Source organism: Carassius gibelio, chromosome A8 (genome assembly GCF_023724105.1).
Source record: "Carassius gibelio isolate Cgi1373 ecotype wild population from Czech Republic chromosome A8, carGib1.2-hapl.c, whole genome shotgun sequence".
NCBI lineage: Eukaryota > Metazoa > Chordata > Actinopteri > Cypriniformes > Cyprinidae > Carassius > Carassius gibelio.
In genome coordinates, this window is record NC_068378.1 from 14,934,586 (window position 1) to 14,958,017 (window position 23,432).

The window sequence follows — 23,432 nt, forward strand, 5'->3', positions numbered from 1 at the left end:
TTACTGGCTACAAACTTTTTTAATGGTAGTGTACGTTCTTATATATATATCATTAAACTGAAAATTTTTGCCAAATTTGCCATAACGCTCTGCCCTACCTGACAGTTTCATTACCAAGAATGGTACAAGATTAGAGAAGTGCAGAGTATTTCACAGATGTACTTTAAAGGTAGGCATAAATAGGAGTAAATGTGATAGATGTCCTCAGTTATTCCTGTATAAAGAGGTTTGTGATGTTATAAACTCAGAGTCGCTTGTGCAACTACACCCACTTAACAAGGAGTTATTAATGCGCAGCTGACAGGGACACCAGGACGAATGACTTTGGAACCCCAGTCCAAGCTCGTTTTCCCAGGGTGCAGAGCAAGAGGCTCCATTATTCCCCTAACCGACGCCACACTCTCGCTGCAGGAGAACACTTTTCACAGGCTCTAATTATAAAGAAGGTGGGGATAACAAATGTTTGGTGAGAGAAGTTTTCTGTTAAAAGTAGGACGTGAAGTGACACGGTTCCGTCTCAGGTGGGTTCTAGGGCTTTATTTTTAAAATCGGGATTTGTTTCCTTTTTTTTAACGGGATGAATCAGGACAAGTCCCACCCCTCTCCTGTCAGTTGAACACAATGTCAGAATGCATGGGGTCCTATTCTAAGCATTTCCCTCTCCCGCTGCGTGGCGCTAGGCTACGGATGAGCCGGAATGTCACGTGATCCGCTGCCGCAACCGTCGCTTCTGTTAGCACTCCATGTAGGTCAGTAAGGAGGACAGAGAAAGACGCAGACCTCGTTTCCACTTTCGCAATATTTTGGAGCCGAAAAAAAGTCCTGATGAAAAAACGAAATCCTCTTCTACCACGCAAAAGCTTGTCATACAAAAATGATAAACCTTTCCCAATGACAGTCGTAGCCCATCTCCACAAGATTAGGGGAAATAACCAAATAATCTCATCAAGATAGTGGGAACATTTTATTGATGGTTGAGGAAAATGTACCAATTCTATCAGAGAGAGAAGCCTGAATGAAAAGAGCGGAGTGTGTTTAGGAGAGGCACAATGGAGTTAGAAAATCACCTCGGTCTCAATGCAGTCATTTAGCTCTGTTGTTATGTTTGATCCACAGTCTTTGCAATCTTTTTCTCAAGCGTTTTTAATCAAAGTGTGACCCGACAGCAATACCACAGCAGCAAAGAAAGTGTGCATCCACGTTATTAATCGAAAAGAAACACATTTTGAAAAAAACTGACTGCGGACAATTACCTTAAAGGGGAGTGACATCTCACTGCAGGGGCTTATGGGTAGAGAGTGAAGGCTGCTGGCAGGACTGATCTCAGTGCTCTGAAAGGCAAAGGTCAGAAATTGTAATATTTAATGAGCACATGAAAAGAAAATAACTACTAAAAAAAAAAAGACCATAAATAAAATTCTGCTCATCTCACTCTAAACTAGTTGCCTCTTAGATTACTAAACTTGCCAGTACTATAAACCTTTGCTGTGACCCACACACACAGCCAAAGACTTCAATATAACTGGCAAGAAAATACTGTAAAATAAGTGTAATAACAAAATTATCATAATTCCCACTTTTTAATGTACTATTGTTAATTTATGTTTTTTCATGTACATTTATAACACATTTACTAATGTAAATTTAACAACTTAATTTAAAAACGTATATGTAGAAATGAATATTAATCAAGTTCAATAAATGCTTTAAAAGAAGTTGATGATACCTAATGCACAAATTGTGTCACACTGTTATTACTCTAAAACTCACTAACGAAACACACTGGGAAATTAGCTCATGTTGTATATATTATGTAATTATACCATCCAAACAGAGGAGCAGACAGCACTGTCCTCTCTGGGCTGTAGCCTCAAACGCTTCTCTCCATCACGCTACTGCTGCCTCTTCCCCATATTAATGTGAGGAAGAGAGCTGCAGACAAAATATCGAGCGATAATATGAATGTCAGACACTTCTGTACTGCTAAAGAGGATGATAAAAATGTTCATATTGGCCAAAATAAAAAACAACACACAACCAAAAGAAAAGAAAAGAAAATTAACTTAAATGGGTCCTATTATGCACTTTTTACAAGATGTAATACAAGTCTCAGGTATGACTTGAAGGGATGTGTGAAGCTTCAGCTCAAAGAATATTTATTAGTCTATGCTGTAAATCCCTTTTTCGGATGGAAGCAAAAACATGTCGTTTTCACGTGTGTCTGTGCCTTTACAGCTTTTGCCTCAATTATTTCGGCAACAATAAACAAAATGTTTGTTTAGTTCTAATTATCATCCCTATCAATTGTCAGATACTCACAAAGTTGTGTCAAAAACACAAAAAAGTTCACACAAACACAGTCCTTTATGTCTGCCTTGGGCAGGAATGATTTAAATTAGAAATATTGTGATGTGTACGTTCCGGGAAAAAAACAAAACTCAGGACTGTAATTAACTGTAGCAGTTCTATGTGATGTACATCTACACAGAAATAATTGATTTTTTAAAGCAGCACTTAAAACAAAACAAAAATATAACTTAAAGAAATCAGCAGTGCATCTCTGAGGCAATGCTTTCTTTCTTAAAGCAGCACCATTAATGGGTGTTTGTGGAGGGACACCGTGACATTCAGTTATTCCACCGAAAGAGAGGGGGAAAAAATACCAGGAAAATGAGGTGACTATAATCAAGTGGTTTCAACGGGTCTATACATTTCAAACAAGGTAGAATACCACAACCATTACAATGTCATTTTGGTAAATGCATCACAGCATATGTGAATGGATTTTAAATAGCATTTCAGACTCCATAATTATTAAAAAATTCAAGACTGATCCAGCATGTGCTGCTTTTGATTAATGTGTTTTCTACGCTTGCATTTAAAAGTACAAGGAGAGGACAAGAAAACTGTAATGAAAAGTGCAAAGTTATCAAAGAAGCTATGAAAGCAAAAGACAAACGTTTCACTAAAGAAGATTCCAACAAGATTCAGTGCCTTCAAACTAAAACTGCTAAACGACAAAACAACACAAGTAGAGTCAAAATGATTTTCTGAAAAATGCAAAACAGTAATTTAAGAATTTACCCTGTTCAATGTTTAAACTAAAATCTCTGCTCAGAATATGAAGTAATAATCAGAATGGTCTATATGGACATGGCTACATCTCAACTATTTTTGCTGGTGGGAAACGCAATAGTTATGTAAATGAAACCGGTAAGACGCACAAAAAAACAAAGCCAGTTTATTCCACAAAGGATGCCATGCCAGGTTCTGAATGCCAACAGGCACTAGAGTACATAATGTTCAAAGGTGTTCAATTCAAGCTTAGGTAACATTAAAACATATATAATAATAATAACTATGTCTGGGAGGTAAAACGCTCTTGATTTAGGCTCTGATATCAGTCTATAGCTTTCCTTTCGTAGTAACTAAGTGTGAGTGGACAATCTATGTCCCTTTCTCATATTCATTACTTAACATTTGGTTAAATCAAAACCTCTTTGAACATTCTGAACCAGCATCCTCAATGTGCTGCCCTGAATTAGTCAGGAGCAAGGTTTCAAAAAGCCCAAAAGACACAAGAAGAAACAAAGAACAGGAGATGCATATACTCACTGGTCAAGCATATAAAACCCAGCGCAGTAATGCACAAGTCATTTCGATTTTTTTTACACTGTAGTTTACAAATGCTGAGGGAAGATGGCTAATTTACATGTTAATGAGAACAGTCAGTAAAGAGGCCAAAGAACTTCCTATTCAATATTCATGTTCCCCAGTTGTGTGCTGTTATTTGGACTTTCACCGAGGAAAGTGATTGTTATTGTGAGGGAATGTAAAACAGAGTTTATGCAGCTACTTCTTGGGGAAAGTGGAATGGAAATGAGGGTGTTCTAGTTAATAAATTAAGTTGGGTTAGCATTATTAATTGTAAGAGATAAAACCTAAAGTTTATTTATTATTATTATTATTATTACTACTGTGGTGACTTCAAAGAGCATTCAAATAAAATCCCCAAAAAAAAGTGGGAATGCAATCTTAAAATTTCACACTATTTTTTTTTTCTAAATAAATACCGGTAATTAAATCCATTTTGAGATTTCTTAAAAACGACATTTAAGAGAGTCATATTATTAGTGTTTTAAAAAAATATATATTAAAAGAAAAAAACTAATAATTGGAGAATCGCATAGGTAAATCTAAACGTAAAATATTATGGAAAAATTAGCATGCACTATAAATATACAATATCAACTGATATCAATTAATAGAAATCGAAATAATAAATGGGTTTGTAACCAATATGGCATTGATAAATCTCTACAAAATACTTTAGTCAAAAATAAAATCTACATTAAAAAAAATTATAATAATCTGCAGATAAATTAGTTACCTTTACAGTAATAGTCTTGCTGTAACATTTTACTGGCTGAAAAAAATCGACACAAAAAATGGACAATCTTTTCTTTCCCTCACAGCCTTGTTTTCATTCGTGTCACATTAAGTATAGTTTCTACTCTAACCAAGGTCTACATACTGACTGAATATGTCTCTTCTGAGTGTGAGATCCTCCTGGTGTTCACCCTGAATGATGAGGCATGAAACTGCCAGGGCACAGAGAGCTCTTCTACCTGTTCTAATGTACTCGTGATGAAGGCCATGGCAGCTTCATGAATCAACTGTCAGGGTGGAACATTACCTCATGCAGGGTCCTGCGTAACCGCAGCAGAAGCGTCTTTAGCGCTGTACAGTCCTGCTGCATCAGCCTGAACGGCAATGCTTCCAGCCCGGGCAAAGTTTCATCATCACGAGACAGACAGAGGGACAACGCTCGCTGCTCCCTGGAAAGATCAAAAGACAACAATTTCTGTGAGCAGGAAACAGTCTGAGTTTTGGGGTCAAGATACCAGAAATCCCACTCAAAAATGTCCTAATGTCCTCCTGTGCGCGTTCTCCGCAGCAGGCGCATGAGGCAATTGGACCATTTACACTCTATATATAATCTAATGTAGAAGTGTCAATGGTCCATTTGAGAGATAGGTGGTGGTAATGCACTTATAAGTCTGCGATCCGCCATAAAGCAAGAAAAAGAAGACTCCTCATGCGCCGACTGCTGAAAACGTGCACAGGAGAGTTCTAACAGTTTAGATATTGCATGAATCAGAGGTAAAAAACAATATAAATACTGTTCAATTTCTTGCACAGACCGATCATTTTGTGTCTTTACACATCAATGTATCCTCAGGAGCCATAGAGTTTATTTTGGTTGGTATGTTTTAGCCGTGATTCCCATCCACTTACATTATAAGACTGCAACAGTTTGAGCTTAAAATCTCAGTTTGTGTTCTACTGAAGAAACAAAGTCACCTACATCTTGGATGCCCTTGGGGTAAGCAGATAAACATACATTTTTCATTTTTGGGTGAACTATCCCTTTAATGCAATAACACCATTATTGTTCTCCTCTGATTGCAATTTAAACTGGAATTAAATGTAAATAACCTCATTTTGTCTATTGTTTGCATTGTGCAGATTTCTGTGCAAATGAACAGATCAATCATTCATGTAGTGAATGGGATCAAATTAAACTTGATTAGAAGCGCTTCTTGAAAAGACTGAAAGGCAAAGGTCCAGAGTGGAGAAAAGACCCTCGAGAGACACTTTAGAGGATAGTCATGCCCTCTTCATCAGGCCTTTCATTGAGTCTAAGTGGATCCTAATCTTTATATAAGGAATTACAAAACATTACTTTTTTCCAATCTACTGAGATCTTGACTGAATGACACAGCATCTATATCAGGGGAAAAAATAATTTTCCAAGGATGACGTACACCATATAAAAGACTTACCACCCAAAGGTTAGGCAATATCTTTCCTTATCTCAAGAAAAAAAGCTCTTACACTCTTAATTTTTGAAAAACACAAAAGCACACTGTATATCAACGGCGTATATCAAAGTTATGTTCAAAGGAAGCACAGGGGTATTTGGACAGATAAAAAAAAATCTCTTATTGAGAATCCCACACAAAACATGAAGAGAGACCTCTTGCTAATTACGAATCTGATTCTGCTCAACAGAAAGATCACATCTTTACGTGTTTCTGGGCTTCAGATCGAATTTAATTCGATGTGCTTCAGATATAATTAAGTATTTCTGCTTTTTAAAAGTACACCGATAACAAAGATCAAAAGGAACCTAAGAGTTTTTGATTAGAATTAAGCATTGATTCCTGGGAACCCATCCAACAAGAGCTCTACAGAGTCTATAAACACAGTCAGGCTACCGAACAAACATCTGACACTTTTGTTGCCGTTTTTCATTACCACACTGTTTATTTCAGGGTCTTTGTGGTGAGTGTCCTTGGAGCTGCCAGAAGAAAGTGAAATTTCACTTTGCTACTGCATGGCAGGTTACAAGCTTTCCATCTCACACTTGTCAATAAATATCACGTTTAGAAACATCCTCTCTGAAAAATGGGAATATGTTTTCTTGTTTCTCAATCCATAGCATCGACTGTTAAAACACTATGCATCCTCAAGGAAAATATCAAGTGTTTCTGCTTTGCGAAATTGACAAAAGATTTCATAAATGGCTGGGGTTGCTAAATGCCTCAGAAAGCATAGACAGAATCCTGACTTATTCATGATCCTCAAGCTGAGACATGGCATAGGAGAAGGTGTTCTTATTCAACATATTCATTCAAATATTAAAGCCAGTATAACTCCGTGTCTGCACAGAAAGCCAACAGTTAAAGCACACTTCATTCTTTGTTTTTGCCTGTGAGAACTGACTATGGCACCTAACAGATTCCTCTAATATTGTATCATACTGTGAGTCAACTGATATATTTGTCAAATCATGCCATGGAAAAATTGATCATTCCACACATGAATTCTAAAAGCAAAAGTATGGAAACAATATGCTTATAACGCAAAAAGGAAATCAGACAAAGCACTGCAGAAGTTTATATTGTACCTTACAAATTCTAGATTTTTAGCTCTGACACCTGAGTGTTTTAACAGCATTCTGAAATGGTTTTCAGAAAAGCAATTAAGAAGAAGAAAAAAAAGAGAGAACTCCACCTTGCACTTTCAAGCAATTTCCAGACACATTAAAAACACAGACCTCCTATAAACATAACTCTCAATGTCACTATTCTGTCTTGAAGGGGACGTCATTTACTTGAAAGAAGCTCTATGCATCAGTTAATTATAGATTCAATCATTAATTAAAATTTTAGATGGCAGGGCCTCTGTGATTCGGCTTAAGTAATGTGATTGCTACAATAACTAGAGTAATTTGAGAGGTGAATCTGACACTGTGACAACACTTAGCCTATATGAACATGCAAACAAAAATTAAACCTTGCTTTTGACCGATATTTAGTTTGTAATTTCAATCCTACAGCCATGGACCATCATGTTAATTTACAATAATAAAGCCTATGCATTCTAATACGTAGGCAGCCCACTAAATTTTGGAACAAAGCCTGTACATTATATATGATATCACACAAACCATTTATATTTAGTTAAAGCTGCAGTCGGTAACTTTTGACACTCTAGCGGTTAATAAACAGAACTGCTTGCATCTTGCGGAAGAACATCGTAGCCGGAACTACTTCTCTATGTCTATGAAGACATAGAGAAGGTACCCCCGAAGCAATCTAAAATAGTCCGAATATAAACACTTATTATAGGTGCAACCTAGTGATTCAGGAGAAGCTAAAAACATGGTTTGGAAAATGGATTCATGGTGTACTCGCTTATTATATACATTTTTCTACATTTTGAACACAAACAAAGTTACGGACTGCAGCTCTGATTGGTTGTTTCTTAACGGGAGCGATGTATTTCTGCAAATGGTAATAGGACCACTGGGAGGAGCCAGAGGAGCTTGATTTTTTCACAGATTATCTGTCTCATATTCTACTGTCAGGACATAATGACAGGTTAAACAAATATGTAAAAAATATATTTTTAGGCAAGGCAAGGCAAGGCAAGTTTATTTATATAGCACATTTCGTACACCATGGTAATTCAAAGTGCTTTACATAAAAGAAAGTAAAATAATCATGAAGAAAAATAATAACAAAAATAAAACAAGCAATTTTAAAACTTTTAAAATGATTAAAACATTTCAAAACAGTTAGAAAATGATTTTACATAAAAAAAATAATAATAATAATAATAAAACAGTGAAAATATAGTGCAATCAGTTCGGACATTGCACAGTGCTCATTCAACAAATGCACAGCTAAAAAGATGCGTTTTGAGTCTAGATTTAAATGTGACTAGTGTTTTAGCACAACTGATCTCTTCTGGAAGCTGATTCCAACTGCGGGCAGCATAGTAACTAAAGGCAGACTCCCCTTGTTTTGTGTGAACCCTTGGTATTTCTAACTGACTTGATCCTAGTGATCGGAGTGCTCTGTTAGATTTATATTCAGTGAACATATCTGCAACATATTTCGGTTCATATCTGCAATATATTTTTACAAAAGTTACCTACTGCAGCTTTAAGGCAATACTATTATAAATCAGGTCTTTGAACACACTTTGCTCCAAGATATACCTAAAATCTGCTGACCTCAGGGTCTTTTCATTGTGCTTCAGTTGCAGCTTTGTCTCAATGTTTACACTAACACAGTTAAAAAATTATTTTGCAGTTTAGTTGCTTTAATTATTTTAAGTTGACACAAATTGAATTTGTTTATTCAACTTAACATTTTAAGTTTTTACTGTCTAAGCTAGTTTGTAATTTGACTGAACCAGAGTATTTGACCCCTCAACTTAATTTTTTTTTTTTTTTTTTTTTTGTGTTCTCAACATCACTTAAAATCGCAAGAACTTGTTCAGTGTAGACAAAAGACCTTTGCCAACCATCTTGGTAAGCTTCTCCACAAAGTTCAGAAATTCATAAATTTATATTAGCGTTGCTCAAAATGCTCAAGCATTTCTTTTAAAGACCAATCATTTTGCTAGATAAGACCCTTATTCCAGTGACGTGGCCAAGGATGGTGACCCATACTGGGAATTTGTGCCCTGCATCATTTATCCCATCCTTAGTGCACACACACACACGGAGCAGTGGGTGGCCTTGTTTTTTTTTCTTTTTTCTCCAGTGCCCAGGGAGCAGTTGGGGGTTTGGTGCTTTGCTCAAGGGCACCTCAAGCATGGCATTGAAGGTGGAAGAGAGCGCTGTACATTCACTCCCCCCACTCTACTGGGTGCTCTTTGTGTGTACACGCTCGGCTGGGATCATGTAGAGACCTTTGAAGCTGCACTGAAAAAGCAAATTTGGACCTTCAACCCATTTAAGTCCGATATATGGAGAAAAATTCTTGAGTGTTTTCCTCAAAAACCTTAATTTCTTTGCGACTGAAGAAAGACATGAACATTTGGGATGACATAGGGGTGAGTAATTTATCAGGAAATGTTCATTCTGGAAGTGAACTAATCCTTTAATTTAACAACGTAAACTTTTTAGGTAATTTTTATAAGAGACTTGAGTGAACCTAGATTTGAAAGTTTACTAAATCCTCTTAATTGCTTGAATAAGTTTATACCATCTTTAATCCAAAGTTATGAACACAAAACAACATTGGATTTAAAATATCTTTAATTCTTAGATCAAAAGACAAAAACAACAAACTGAAATTCATAGTGTCAATGAGCTCAGAATGTTCAAAATCCACTGTGTATTCAGCGGCTCAGATGTTGGGAGTAAATCACAACTGCTATGTTCATTAATACATCCAACAACAGAACACTTTAATCGACTCCGGCGGTGAAACAATGGTGGACTGATGACAGCTCCCTCAGGGTTGGTCTAAGGTAAGACGTCAATCAAACTATTGTGGGAGGGGCCTGTCTCGATTTTAAAAACGGGGAAATTATTAAACGAGATTTTTAAAAAAAAGAACACTAGGTGGATTTTTATCATTATAGGGTGGTTGTGTACACACACTGACAAGACACATTTCAGTTCAAACAACTTTTAAAAGTACATGTAGTTTCCGATGACCCCTTTAAGTCACTTGCACCACCCCACGACATAATATCCTTTATCACCTCACTTCTGCCCATGATCTGATTATGCCACTGCAAACACGGTCACCTAGTCTGATCTTTTATGCATGTAACCTCTGCTTAACAGGTTGACATCCCCGCCGCGTGAGCTCTCATTTAGAAGCTGTGTATTATTTCAAGTTGTTGACAGGCACAGCACCAGAGTTCTGTACTGGCATCTGTCAGATGCAAAAGACTCCCTCAGATGAGTGAATGTTCTGTGTTACATCTATTAGCACAATTTTCTCATTAGGCCATTAGCATCCTCATTAGCATTAGGCAAGACTGGCCCTTTGTTCTTTTAATTGCATTTTTAAGTTTGCACTAAAGGAGCAAACTCCATAGCTGCACAGACATGTATTTGAAAACCAGTGATCTGAATGCATGGCTTCCAGGAGCAGGGTTCAGATCAGAGAAATGCTCACAGTCCATCCTAGTATAGTTATTATCGTAATGTGAGATATCCAAAAACTTGTGCCCTTTTTCTGCTGGCCAAACAATATACAGAGATGGACTGCTGTAAACATTGAGAGAGTCCATAAGATGGGTTCAGCTTTGATGTGAGCATCAGAGAGAGAGAGAGAGAGAGATAAAAACAGAGTGAAAAGAGGTATTAAATTAAATGTAAATGATCTTCCCTACCAGACAAAGATGAATTTTTACACGAGGTGTAGGAGGTATGACCAAAATCTTTTATCACAGTATCAGTAATTTTATATAATAGTAACAGAATCATACACAATACTTAATTTTCCTAGAAATACCCCAATTAATTTGTCATTAATTTATTTTAAAATGTAATATATGGAAAAATTATTATTATTAACAATGTAAAAATGCTACATTTATCTGTGAAATCTTGAAATTATACTTTGATAATTTGTAAAGAACAGCATTTATCTGAAATAGATTTTTGTATGGTCACTTTAAATCAATTTAAGCATTCTTACTGAATAAAAGTAATACAAAAAATTCACCCAATGTTTTTTAAAAACAATTACATTATATTAAAATATTACATTATATTGTGCTATATTAGTATGAGCATTAAAAAGAAAGAAAAAAAATACATCGTTTGACTACTAACATTGCATATTCACAGACCACTCAGTTCAGATTTCTGGCAGCAATACTAGAAGTCAACAGTTTTTCACACTGCCATCAACCATCTCCATCAAACTCATTTTTGAGCTTTGACTCATTTTTATTGAGGACGGCTATCTTCCGGCCAGGATCAGCAACCTCGGCGATGACATCATCTCTGTTTGCTTGTTTACCCTGAACTTTTCAACACCAAACATCCTAAAAGCTTAAATGTGTTGATTTTGCTCATTATGTGACGTCCCTTGTGGCTTAATTGTGGTTTATTCATTTCTAGCAGGGAGTTAAGCGATGATGTCAGAGCAGACGTGGTAGGGGTTGCAGGCGCTTTGTTGACATTAAAGCAATGTTTCTGGTTGATCAAATATTTACGCCTTTAGAGGAGTCATTTGTTGAATGTCTTACATGAATGAGCTTCATTTAAAATGGACAAATTCAATGGACATTTAACGTTAAATCTTTGTTCCTCCCCTCAAAAAAATATGAATCACTCAAGCATTAAGAGATTTTAATTTTCTATTAGAAGGTATCGATCCTTAATGTAGAAGAAAATTACAGTCAACATGTCATAAAGGCCTCAAAAAAAATCGTTTGCCATTTATGACTAAGAATCACTTGTGCTTTAACATTTCATGGCTTGTGAATGCACATCAGGCGAAGAGGCGGTCAGCTTTACAAAGACTGTGAGTCCAATGAGTGATGTCACAAGCTTCCTTGCTACGTGTGACAACAATGGGATCTGGCGCTGTGACTCAGCCAGAGCCCCAGGAGACTTTCCCCAAGCCAGAGATCTCTCTCAGTCTCTCTCTCTCTCACACACACACACACGCACACACACGCACACACACACAGAGAGACTGTGGAGAAATCAACGCAACACCACAACCGAGAGTGCGATCAAAGGTTAGGAATTGACACCCCAACTCCACAGTACAGAAAAAGAATCTCAGTAATTAGTTATGCTCAAAATAAAAGTCTAGTGTTCGTTTTGTCACACCCGCGTTTCCTTGAAAGTCCCCTCTCACGCTCTTTCTTTGAATCACCTTGACAGACTTAAGGAGACTTGGAAAGTAGCACAAGGCCAGACATGCTGCCTTCTGTTGTGGAGGACCACAGCTTGCGGAGAGCTGAGGAGTCTGCCCCCTGCTGAAGCAAACCTGCTCCTGAAGGACATGAGGAAAAGAGAGAGAGAGAGAAAGAAAGAACCCAGCTGGTCGTGAGCTTTGAGTCTCAGCATTTCTCTGTCTGGCTCTGGGCTAAAGGTGCACTCAGCAAGTTGCTGTTTACATTTTGCAGGCGGTGTACTTTCATGTGTGTGCTTTATAAAAACCCATGAGCTCTGTAAGAACTCTGTAGAATGTAAACATGATTATTAATATTTATATTAACATCAACACTACTACTAACATATAATAATACATTTTTTTAAATATTTTCACTGTTGTTGGAATTATTATAATTTACTGTCATCATTATTGACATGTAGTAGTAGTAATAATAATAATAACAACATTTGAGTAGTAGCTGTTTTTGTTGTTGTCGGTTAATTCTTTTGGGAACTTGTGATGAATTCACTTTCTGGTTTGACCGACAGATCAACATCACGACCGTGCAGCTCTACAGCAAACATGCCTGTTCATAGCAGACAGACAACAGAGGCTTCAAGTCATAAAGAAAAAAAAAAGCTGTTCATTTCTTCAGGTCAAACTTTTAATGAGGAAAAACAGCTGAGTGCACCTCTAAAGAAAAGACGAACAAAATACGATCTAGAGTACAATAAAACTGAATGGTCCTTAAGAACAATTAGATTTTTTTTCTCTTATACGACATTGCTGTTAGCAGTACTAAATCAAAATATATCATTAGAAATATATATATATAGTCAAGGATTTCAGTTTCCATTAAATTAAAATATGATAAAACCAATTATAAACCTTTATACACTGTCTTTGGCAGCACTTCTAAGATGGACTGAGATCTTTTTTTTCATCTCTTCCTATAACTTCATCTTTCTGCCTCCCTTCACAGAGCACAACACTTCCTTCTGCCTCTCGTCAGAGCTGTAAAATGGGCTAACGTTGCGTCACTGATCGAGAAAAACATAACACGAGCTGCCGTGCATCAGTCTCGCTGATGGCTGATGCGTTTTCCACACCAACAGCCCGGATTTCGCCTTGGGATAATATATCTTGTCACTTAGTCAGGGTGTAAGATTATAGCCCATCAAACAGTGCATCCTCAACTCTAGCTGAGCTGACTCGCGGCAGAAAACGGGCCTCCCAGCCACTGTCCATTAAAGACATCTATACTAGCTGACACCTCCCCACCATAATGACACTATACCACAATCCCATGCATCTTTGCAGCCGTTTCTCTCCCGAGTCTTCTGAATGATGAATTTGACAAACATGAGAAAAAGCCAACTACTTTACTTCTTTTGAGTTTCATTATTTTCAACTCTGGGTGAATTATTAGACGCTAAGAGCAAAAAAAGGACAGTTCTACCAGAAATGAAAGTTTGTGATTATTTACTCACCCTTGTGTTGTTCCAAAGCAGTATGCTTCCTTTAGTGAAAACATTATTTTATTATTATAAAAAAAAATCTATATATATATATATATATATATATATAGACACACACACACACACACACACACACATATACACATATATATATATATATATATATATATATATATATATATATATACTAAAGATCATAGACTAAAGATTGTCTGATGATGAAAAAGCACAAACCCTTATCAATAACAGGGTCAGACAATCATAGCACAAACTGTGAGATCTTAAACATGATGAGAACAGAACAGTCCTGAGGTACCATAAATTGTAGTACCATAAATTTAGACAGAATTTCCTCAGATGCGGCATAAACCAAAGAAAACTGGCTTGCAGGGCTACTCGGTAATCTCATTCAAAACTGTGTCAAAGATATCAAGACAAGGTCATTCAATCACCATCTGCTGACAAGCTGAAAATACGCTTTCTAGCAGCAGCACGGCTTTTATGAGGCATTCGCTAGCTCAAATATACTATAAAATTTCATATAACGGTGTAGGTTTGGAAAAGTACCACTCATAACTTTTCAGCAATATAAGGTAATATTTGGCACAGTGGTGTTGCATTTAAACATCCAACCTTCTACTTATGCAGAAAACCGATACAGGTCCTATTACAATTAGTTGACATGTAGTAGGTTGGGTACATTGTGTAATAATTTCAAAATAAATTGCTCTATTTTGGGGCATGCTTTAAAATCTGTACAAATAATTATAAGGTCAGGAAATGTATTCAATTTTCTAGGCTAATTTCCATGCTAATATAATTTGCTCTGTGTCCACATGGGATTTATCCAGTTTTGAAATGAATCTGCTGTTATTACCCATGAGAATAAAACTGCCAGTCAGAGTAGACAGAGTTTGAGAGAATGTTATCTAATCATACAAACTGTTGGCGCAGTCAATGCTCATAAATACATCAGAGAAACTTTGATAGTTTAAGGAACAAAATGCAAAGCAGTGGATGAAATAGGCATCCACTGAGAACACAGCTGTATAAATTAGTTTCATCTCACATCAGCATTGTCATGAGTGTATTTCTTGGCTTGCTAGTTTGTGATCGCTGTAGTTTACTTGGTACTCTGTGAATTCATTTCATCCAAATGTTTCCAATCTGGCTTAATCCTTGCTTCTGTTTAACATAGTAGGACAATCCCTCAAATGTGTACTGATGCCCCAAAATGAAAATTCTTAGAATAATGCAATATACTTATGCCACACATAGAGAGGGAGAAATTCTCAGGAAACAAAAACGTAATTGCATCAATATATCATCCATCATTATTTACATGATGGATGATGATGGATCATTTGACATGCTTGCAGTTTTTTTGTACATCAAAGATTGTTACTATTTATTTTTTTTATTTTTTTTTTACTTTCAGCCACAATTTCCAGTTTTATATTATTTATGTTCATTTATAAAAATTTAATAGCTTTCACTTGCATATATTCATAACATATGTCAAACTAAAGCAGAGATCACTTACATCACATTCTTTCTTCTGTGGAAATCAAAAGGTGATATTTGGTGTATGGACCAAAAAAAACAAACAAAAAAAACATTTTAGGAATTATCATCTTTTTTAAGAAATGAAATGATTTTATAAAGAGGACTTGGAACAAATATGAATTTTATAATGTCTCTGCACTACAGTGCCAACTAATTTTTTAAGATTTTAAAATGTTTTCGAACATTCTCACCAAGACTGCATTTATTTGATCAAAAATACAGTAATATTGTAAAATATTATTACAATTTTAAATAATTGTTTTCTTTTTGAATGCATTTTAAAATGTATTTCTGTAATGGCAAAAGTGATTTTTCAGAGCCATTACTCCAGCCTTTACATGATCCTAGAGAAATCATTCTACTAAGCTGATCTTGTGCAAGAAATATTTCTTATTATAATCAATGATGAAAACAATTATGCTGCTTAATAATTTTGTGGAAACAGTGATACCTTTTTAATTAATAGAAAGTTCAAAAGAACAGCATTTATTTAAAATGTATTTTTGTAACATTGTAAATCCCTTTACAGTCACTTTTGATGAATGCACTGCATCCTTGCTGAATAATAATAAAAAAAAAAAAAAATATATATATATATATATATATATATATATATATATATATATATATATATATATATATATATATATATATATATATATTTTTTTTTTTTTTTTTTTTTTTTTTTTTTATATCCATTTTCTTGTAGTGCTGGTGAAAATGTTGGCAGGCAGTAACAATCTGGACTACAAGTCTGACTGGACTAGCAGAAAAATCCTTGTTGTTGTGCTCTGCAAATCTATTCCGTTCTTGAAACAATTGGAGGATCACGGTGTGATTTGTAACACTAGGTAAACACCATTACTGAGTCAATAAAATGGGAATGTAACATTATCTCCCCTGTTGAAACATTAATGTTCACAGTGCATCTGTTAAATTAAGAGTATGCAGAGAAACTGCAGTGAGGAAACGATACCTGAGGGGGGTCTCCTTGGGCTCTCTTCCAGGGGTCCTGTCGGTGGGGGCCTCCAGAGGTGAGGGCAGCAGGTTAAGGCATGATGCAAGGGATTGACTCGAATCCTCCCGTGAGGCTGTAACAGCAAATTAAGGGGGGAAAAAAGCTTCTGGGTGAAAACAAATGTCAAGTGTTTTTATTTTCCAGAAATAAGGTCTTCATTTATAAGACATTTTTGTACAATAAACAACATTTTGTACATTGTTGGGTCGCCAATTGTCCAATGTGTAATCTGGGTCCTGAAGCAAACCAGCTGAGAAACACTCTATAGTTCATGCCAAAATGACCTCATGCATAGGCGCTTCGAAATTTACTTCTTTTGCAAAAAAATAAAAAATGCTCTGGTAAATATCAGCAATGACATTCACAGTGTTTATCTGTCTAGAGGCTTTGCCTGTGGTGCATGTTAACATGTAGAGTCACGTGCTGATGCAAGTCCTCCTCAAATATCAGAACACTTAGAAATTTAAGATGACGACATGACTAATTCATAATTGTGTTTGTGCATAACTTTATGGTGTAATACTTTACAAGGTATTAAAATCTGACGACTTGCCCATGTCTTCTTCAGCTAAAGCTGGGGGGAATAAGGTCTCATCTTTTTTCATCTACGACAAAAATAATTTCTTCAAGCGACGCAGCTATTATAAGGATATGTAATTGCTATAACAAGATATTCACAGATTTAACGGCATGAATATGAATGAGAGATAAACGCCACAATACATGTTGAAGAGTTCAGACTTTTATTGTGGCATTTATCTCTCATAAAAAGTATGTTTGTCTCGAGAAATTGTTTTTCTCTCGCAGAAAGAAGAGAGCAACTGGAGTCTGGTAAAAACATACCATGGTGAGGTCGCTGGTCATCAGAGAGGTCAAGATCCAGCATCAGGTCATCCTCATCCAACTCAGATGAGCCAAGGTTATTCAAAACATCCTGGAAAAGGGAATAACACTATCATGCAAGGGCCAAAATAAAACATTTTTGCTAAGGAGAGCTCCATGAATATTGCTCTGGGTCTATTTTACATTCCATGCCATAATTGACCAACAAATGAAGTTGTGTAGTTTCAGATATTTAATTAATTTAGAATTAAAGAATATAGTAAATGTACATTTATAGTATGCATTATTCCCAGTTCTTTTTTAGAAAGTCAGATATATGATCTAAATATAAAAATGTATTGTGCATTTATTTGAAATGTATTATTCATGATTTATTTAGAAAAAAAATTAAGCACATCGTTTATAAACTATAAATATGGCATATGTATACATTTTATAAATGCATACATCAATCATTTGTTTGTGAAGCAAAAATGGTAAAAATGAGAACAACTTAAAATTTAATGACCAGGCCAATAGGAAGAAGTCCTGCTGTCCAAACAACATTGATATTTTACCAGTTATGACATATTTAGAATCCATTGTAAAGCTACTTTGCAGTAAAAAAAAAAAAAAGACTAATGGCTTTCTTAAATTCGGCCTAAACCCCCAGTTTTGTGTCATGGTCTCTTTATTAAAGCTAGATGACAAAAGGATTTAATTTGACTCAAAGATGCCTACACAGCAACCTTTCCACATATCCAACTAAACAGCACAAAAATAATAATCATAATAATAACAATTCCACTGTGCACTCAAGAAACAGAAAACCTGAATATTGCTCTAACCAAAGTGTCACACTGCCATCTTGTGCCCAGCATGAAAAGAACACCTTAAGATTGAAAGCTAAAAGTAAAAAAAAAAAAAAAAAAACGGTTAGTTTATTCTAGAACACATGCAGCATCTAATATGGAATATTTCAAGCCAATTTGATTTAAAAGTGCATGTAAAAGACAAAAAGGCAAAAGAGCAGCTATTGTGTCCTACTGAAGTGGAAAATCACAGCTCTGTGACTAATTAAGCAAGACAAGAGAAAACGAGTGGATAGTAAATCAGAACAACAACAAAAAGCCTTAACTTTGACTTTGCTAGAAATTAAAAGGTCGCTGGGCACCTGATTAAGACTCTCAGGATATGAAATGGCCTGGCCTTTACCGTAATGAAATATTATGATGCCAAATGACTAAATGAACATAATGCATCACTACTGTTGCAATTTTAGTAAGAACATAATATTGATGAAGTGAATGGCCTTATTCAGTGACCTGTTCTGACAGCTTATTTAGATATATTAACGAAGACCAGCGTCATGGTTCAGAAATGTCCTTGTGAACATAAACGGCCAGTTGGTTTTGTGCATAAGCTTGCAAACTGTCTCAATCAACTAAGGTCACTAATCACAGACAAAGATATTGACAACAGGAGCACAAAAGACAAAAACCCTCTATAAAAATTTCTGAGGGACTGAGAAAGTAACAGAGAGCTGACATTTGGTGTGACTCAGTCTCCATCTCCCGACATTCAGATTGACTTTTCTGATCTTTTCATGTCAGTGTCAGGAGAAAACATGCTTTACTTATTAATGAAATATCCTGCAGCCCTCGACAAAAAGGACAAAACCGTTCAATGGCAATGTAAACAACTTTCATCCCTTTGTATATCAGGAATCACTTAAAAAAATAATAATAACCCTGTGAGAAAATAAACACAGAAACACTATTTAAGAAGGCAATCTAACAAGTTACACAGCAGGTTATGCAAAGATAAAACCTCTGTGCTGCTACCAGAAATTAGTATGAGGAGTCAGAAAACATTTGCACAATTGTATCCTATGGATTAGGAAATGACCTGAGCTGAACTCAGGGCGCCTATACTTAAAGTCCACTGCAAGACGTTAAGAACATCTTGAGCCTCTTGGTACAGTAGTGAGATATTGAAATAATATTAGGGAGAATTGGTAAAAAATAGAGAGATGACATGGGATAGATTCAAACCCATTTTTCGCATGATCAGCAAGGGGCAATGTGTTAGTTTTGGACACCAGCATAAGTTATTGGTTGCAAGATACCGCACAGGTTTACTAAGGGGGTCATATGTTGTTGCTAAAAAGATTTCGTGTATTTGGTGTAATGAAATGTGTTTATGTGGTTTAAGGTGAAAAAAATAAACATTTTCCTCATACTGTATATTATTGTTTCTCCTCAATGCCCCTCCTTTCTGAAATACATCGATTTTTACAAAGCTCATCGTTCTGTAAAGGTGTGCTCTGATTGGCCAGCTATCCAATGTATTGTAATTGTCTGAATGCCTCAAGCATGTGATGGAAACGTTATGCCTCTTACCATACGGTGATGCCGTGTCTCGGTCAGAACACCGGGGTGACAAGACAAAAACATTCAATCCCATTAGAAATGAGGCAGTTACTGCATCCAGTGTGGAAACATAATTACAGATTATAATGACTTATACTGTCTTTTTACACATTGCATCACGCCACGTAAACATTGAACCATGTCTGTATTTGTGATCAGAGAAACAACAAGGGCTACTATACAAAACGCGTTGGCATCATCAGTGGCAAATCTTTTAAATATGTAAACGTGCGATTCAGAACAGCTGGCATTGTAACCTTCTCTCCCAGGACCAGGAAACAGTCCTCCATAAAATGCATTGCACACATCTGAATATTTGGGTTGAACTGTTCTGGAACAGTGTTGTAAAAAACTTAACAACTTAACATCACTGATTTCTAGTCGTTTCCTCTTCTGGAAGGCCAAACAAAGTATTTTTGCTTTCACAACAAAACACACATCTTCAAACGTGGCGGCTGTGGTGTCAGCAACAATAAAATTACGCCTTCTTTCTTTGCATGAAGATTTGGGCGGTGTTATGCCAATCTCCCTACATCGTGACGTAGACATGTGGGGCGTGTTTAAACAAGGTGTTTTAGTAGAACGTGGACAAGTCTTCATTTTATAAAGAATATATTTTGGGGTTTGAGACTTTAGTCTTTGCAACTTTAGGGACCTCATCTATTCACGAACAGCTTGTAACACTCCAAAGGGAAAGGAAAACTTGAAATCACATCATATGACCCCTTTAAATAGTTTAAAAAGAAAATCTCCCCATCGTATTTGATGAGACACAACACAGCTCAAATAACGTAATTTCATCTTTACATTTAGATCGTCTTTGTCATCCTCAAATGCCTACCTAAAATAATCTTAAAGAACAATTTAATAACACTGTTGAATAATGTTTAGCAACTTTGGATTGAAAAGGTTTCAATATTGCAGAGACAACCTCAATTAAAGAAATACCGGCCAATTTCAAGTCTAGGCCACAACATATTGAGCAAAACTACAAATAATTTTGAAATACAGATTTGACGAGTGGTGCGGGACCGAGAGCCGTGGGAGTGATTGGAAATGGGCGACACCTGCTCCACTCACCGGTCTCAAAAACCACAGAGGAGATCGGAAGAATACAAAAGAGGAGCTACGACAGTGAAGGACGAGAGAGGACCAGGCCTGGGTTTTATTTTGTGTTTTGGTTTTTGTTTGTGCGCGGCAGTCGTCCGCGAGGGGCTGTCATGCTGTTTTATCTTTATTTTATTATTAAAACTTCATTTGAATGTCCGCCGGTTCCCGCCTCCTTCTTCCAGTGATTGTCAAGTTTTATAGTGTTACAACAGGCCTCATTCAATAAAGAAGCTTTCTTATAAGTGAAACTCAGGCCCTTAGGCACATTCCCCTAACTAACACTTGCTGCTGCCAAAAGTTTCATTCATCGGCAAGACCAAAGTCACCTGCTCCACAATATGAAGGTTGATTACAAGCTAAAGACAATTAGGCTGTATCAAACAAGAACAATATTGATGCAAATGGAGCAGCAAAAAGCAAAACAAATTTACCAAATGACACTTATGTGATTTACAAGCTTGTTGGCCAAAGATTACAGAAATGGTAAACTGCTGTAATTCCTCAAATGTGAATGTTTGAAGAACACAGAGAGAAGTAGCTGGCATGCTTCCCCTGAGAGCAGTGAGAAGAGCACAATTCCTCACTGTGACAATGGAATGCTTCCCTTTTCCTGCCTGTCTTTGTGTTTACATAAAAAGTTATGAGAGTCATCCCCATAAAAAGTGTGTTACTGCGCATTTACATTCTTTGGTGATTACAGTCTCAAAAAAAAAAAAATAATAATTATAACAGATTCTCCATACACACACAATATATTTTTAAAGAGGGCTTAAAGGGGTCCTATAATGCTCTTTTACAAAGTCTTGATATTGTTTTGGGGGTGTACTAGAACAGGATCTCATACTAGGTTGTTTGATAAACATTATTTTTCACATATTTTACATTATTACAACACCTCTCTCCAAATAGTATCAAATGAAAGTCTGCCTCCTGAAATACGAAATGTGCTGTGATTGGTTAGCTGAGCCAGTCTGTGCTGTGATTGGCTACGCTCTGCACCTGGTCGGGAAATGTCATGCCCCTTACCATAGCTGCCTGTGAGCTTCAGTGTAAATATAGTGTCAAAATCAAATCAATTTGAGCGCGATTTAAACCCGGAAGATTGTAATGACTCTTAAGTTCATCTGCCTTGGGAAAGCTATCATGTCTCTGTGTTACCTTCTCTAATGCAGCTCAACCAGGTCTTGTCCCATTCATCAGAAAATATGTGTTATAGTCCAAATGAGACGTTCATTTTAGTTTTTGAAAAGTGATTTCTGTTCAATAAAACATCTCCTTTTGAAGTGAACTATGAGCTTTGTATCTTTTCAGTTATTTTTTTTAAAGCAACATTACAGACTAACTAAAGCATTATAGCACCCCTTTAAAATAAAAATAAGTAGGTAGCAATTGGCTTTTAAAATGGGACATTCAGAATATATATGTGTGTGTATGTGTATGTGTTTTATAAATATCACTGTTTTTCATGCTTAAGTTCATTTGAAATTAACACACTTCAGTAAGCGAGTGAGTTATTAGACCAATTCATACAAACAACTTTTGAGTTTGGGACATGTCTGAGACTGATTCATTAAGAACCAACTCATTCATTCGCAAATCGGACATCACGGATGATAATGTTCATTGTTCCGTGGAGTTTGCACAGCACAAAATGTTGCCCTTTTTGTGAACTTGACTGGAGAATGACTGCACCATAGAAAAGGATTTCCCTTCAACAAATCGGTTTCATCTGGCATCTAAAACATTGGACAACATATACATTTATCTTTATCTGGCACAGCTTCAAGAATAAAAGATTCTGGATGCTCAAAGTCACCCAAAAAATACAACATGTTTCCTAAGATTTTCTGTTGACAAACCTGCTCAGACATGCTGCCTTCAGGATGTAGCTTCATCCAAGAACAACTGCCAAACAGGATAATGTAAATGGAAAGGCCAGGTCAGCCCAGCCACAGTAAAGGTAACCCTCACTCACAAATTTTGCACAACACAAGACTTGATGACAAATTAGCAGTGGCACCTTAGCAAGCATTAAAGAACAATAACACAGGATGTGGTGTTTTTCCTCCGCTACGCTGGAAAACAAGAGCAATTACTTTGGCCTCAAGCTGTGCAGGTACAGGCTACATTAAGCCAAACAAAGCCTTTACAACTTTGTAGGAACCAGCCAAAAGTATGAGCCATTGATTTGCATTACTAATTGTATTCCTGTGTAAAATCTTTATCTGTTAGCCCTATAACACCAGTGACTGGCACCAGCTAAAAATAGTCACTACTAACTACTAGCATTCAAATGTTCAATAAGGGTTTTTTTTTTCCTTGAGGTATAATTTCCTTGAAATTATAGTTTTATTCAGCAAGAACACATTAAATTATTCAAAATTGACATTTATAATATTACAAAAGATTTAGATTTCAAAGAAATGCTGCTCTTTTGAACTTTCTATTCATCAAAGAATCCTGTATTATGGTTTCCACAAAATATTAAGCCCCACAATTTAAGGAAATTTAAGGAACATTTCTTGATCACCAAAATAATATGTGACCCTGGACCACAAAACCAGTCTTAAGTTGCTGGGGTATCTTTTTTAGCAATAGCCACAAAATAAAAATCATTAGGATATTAAGCAAAGATCATGTTCCATTAATTTATTAAGTACATTTCCTACTGTAAATATATTAAAACTTAATATTTGATTAGTAATATACATTGCTAAGAATTCATTTGGACAACTTCAAAAGGCGATTTTCGAAATATTTAGATTTTTTTTGCAGCCTCAGATTCCAGATG

General features: G+C 36.1%; 1 protein-coding gene across 3 annotated transcripts in view; it reads right to left on the bottom strand.

Annotated features, from left to right (window-relative positions):
- The window catches only part of LOC128018552 (serine-rich coiled-coil domain-containing protein 1), a 72,576-nt gene that overhangs the window by 37,553 nt on the left and 11,591 nt on the right, over positions 1–23,432 (bottom strand). For all 3 annotated transcript variants that reach the window (XM_052604130.1, XM_052604129.1, XM_052604131.1), the window contains exons 4-7: positions 17,121–17,211; positions 16,236–16,350; positions 4,697–4,838; positions 1,254–1,331 (exon numbers count right to left, since the gene is read on the bottom strand). In XM_052604130.1, the coding sequence (XP_052460090.1) occupies positions 1,254–1,331; positions 4,697–4,838; positions 16,236–16,350; positions 17,121–17,211 (426 nt within the window). The remainder of the gene's footprint in view (positions 1–1,253; positions 1,332–4,696; positions 4,839–16,235; positions 16,351–17,120; positions 17,212–23,432) is intronic.